The sequence below is a fragment of the Echinops telfairi genome, unplaced genomic scaffold (assembly GCF_000313985.2).
Source record: "Echinops telfairi isolate 266 unplaced genomic scaffold, ASM31398v2 ScPeMD7_9;HRSCAF=40, whole genome shotgun sequence".
Taxonomy (NCBI): domain Eukaryota; kingdom Metazoa; phylum Chordata; class Mammalia; order Afrosoricida; family Tenrecidae; genus Echinops; species Echinops telfairi.
The window spans coordinates 80,325,455-80,327,311 of record NW_022103906.1 but is presented as its reverse complement, the minus strand read 5'-3'; the positions used below and the strand labels follow the sequence as shown (position 1 = coordinate 80,327,311).

At 41.6% G+C, this 1,857-nt stretch overlaps 1 protein-coding gene across 2 annotated transcripts in view; it reads left to right on the top strand.

Moving 5' to 3' along the window:
- FAM228B (family with sequence similarity 228 member B) overlaps positions 1–1,857 on the top strand; it is a 48,243-nt gene that overhangs the window by 29,641 nt on the left and 16,745 nt on the right. The window contains exons 5-6 of one of the 2 annotated variants that reach the window (XM_045286923.1): positions 113–191; positions 298–442. In XM_045286923.1, coding sequence (XP_045142858.1) covers positions 113–191; positions 298–442 — 224 coding nt within the window. Of the gene's footprint in view, positions 1–112; positions 201–297; positions 443–1,857 lie in introns of both variants that reach the window. The other variant, XM_045286922.1, reaches the window with a different exon arrangement.

Below are 1,857 nucleotides of genomic sequence, written 5' to 3'. Positions count from 1 at the left end.
TTTGTGGACGCCATGTGACACTGTGGCATCAGAGCCATAGGTGGATGCTTAGGGCAGACCAAAGACGTTTACTACTTGCAACCCCACCCTCAAAGCCATGCTTCTCTTGTAGGTTATCATCCCACCCTTCCGTGACCCTTTGAAAAAAGCACAAAGGGACAAGGATGAAGAAAACAGAACTCTTCTTCAGTGTGAGACTGGTACTTACTTACTCCTAAGTGTGATGGGGTTTCACGGCCCAGGAACAACTGGGGTTGCATTGAAGGGTGCTGATGTGGGCTACGAATCTTCCTGCAGGCAAAATCTACACAATGAGACAATTTAAAGAGGTGGAGAAGTCCAGGTTTCCAAGAATCGCTAACTCAAGGCACTTCATGACTCCAAATGAGTGGCTTAAACTGCCTACAAGATACATAGAAAGTGAATTTTGTCAAAGAAGCAGGTAATGGGAAATATAATATAGGTTATAGAACCTCTCAGAGTTTGAAAACTTCTTCTTGAGGTAACTATAAATTCTGTGCACAGTTAAGTTTTTTTTAAATTACTTTTCCAGGAAAAAAAAATATGGTAATTTTTATTTCTTCCTCTCTACTTGATGTTTTTTTGTGTGTGTGTTTCATTTTTATTGGGTACTTTCAAAATTTGTTTTTCCTTTCTCTTTGGTTTTCATTAAACTGTAATATGTGTAAGGTTTTTTAATCCTTTTATTTATTCTACGTAGGTGTTGTATTGATTCTGCATCGGGCTGCTAACTGCCAGGTTAGCAGTTCAAATCCGTCATCTGCTCCTCAGGAGAAAGAGGAGGCTGTGTGCTCCCTTCAAGAGTTAGTCTCAGAAACCCACAGGGCAGTCCTACACTGTCCCATAGGGTCACTATGAGTCAGAGTCCACTCAGCGGCAGTGAGTGTGGTTTGAAGCCTTTAAAATGTATCCTATCTATCCTTTTTAGAGCTTTTTGAGATTTTGGGGTCTGTGGTGATGTCCTTCAGTATTTTAGGGGCACTACGACAGCACTAAGGAGCCCTGATGGCAGGGTGGTGATTTGTGGGCTGCTCCCTGCTAGGTCAGCAGTTTGAAACCACCAAGCCCCCTCATGAGAAAGATGGGCTTTCTGCTGCCTCGAAGAGTGGCAGTCTCAGAAACCTACGGGGCAGGGCACCCTGTCCTGTATGGTCTGTGAGCCAAGATCAACTCGCTGGCGATGAGCTTGCTTCCTGGTTTAGCGACACCGTCAACATCTCAAGGTTTCCTCTGCCCCATTCTCTGTTTTATTTTCCTCCAGGGAATCACATGTATTAAGACTGTTTAATACTGCTGCACAGCCCCATCGCTCTTGCATGCTCTCATCTGGTTTTGCCACATACTCGTTCCCTTCTATTTGTTTTTGATTGGATTACCACATGTACTCGAGGATAAGCCATGTTTCCCAGCACATTTTTCAGGCAGTTTTTGTGGTAAAATGAGGTGCCTCGGCTGGTATTTGGGTCAGCTTATACTTGAGTATATGCGGTATTTCTACTGACCTGTATTTAACTTCACTGAGTCTTTCTCCAGCTGAGTCTTGTACTCGTGAGTGTATCAAAGGAATGCTTCATTTCTGATTCCATGATTTTTACTTCTAGAATTTCCATTTGATTTTTCCTTAGAGTTTTCAGTTGAAAAATTATTTATGCATGCAATCTACCTTATCTATTGATTCCTTAACAGATTATTCATAGTTATTTAAAGGTAGTAAAATTCCTATCTCATAATTCCAACATTGGGATCATTGATAACTAATACGTCCTCCCTGCTTCATTCTTTGTTCTGGGCTCAAAGTAGATTTATATTTGAGTTCCTTACCTCTTAATATGTTTC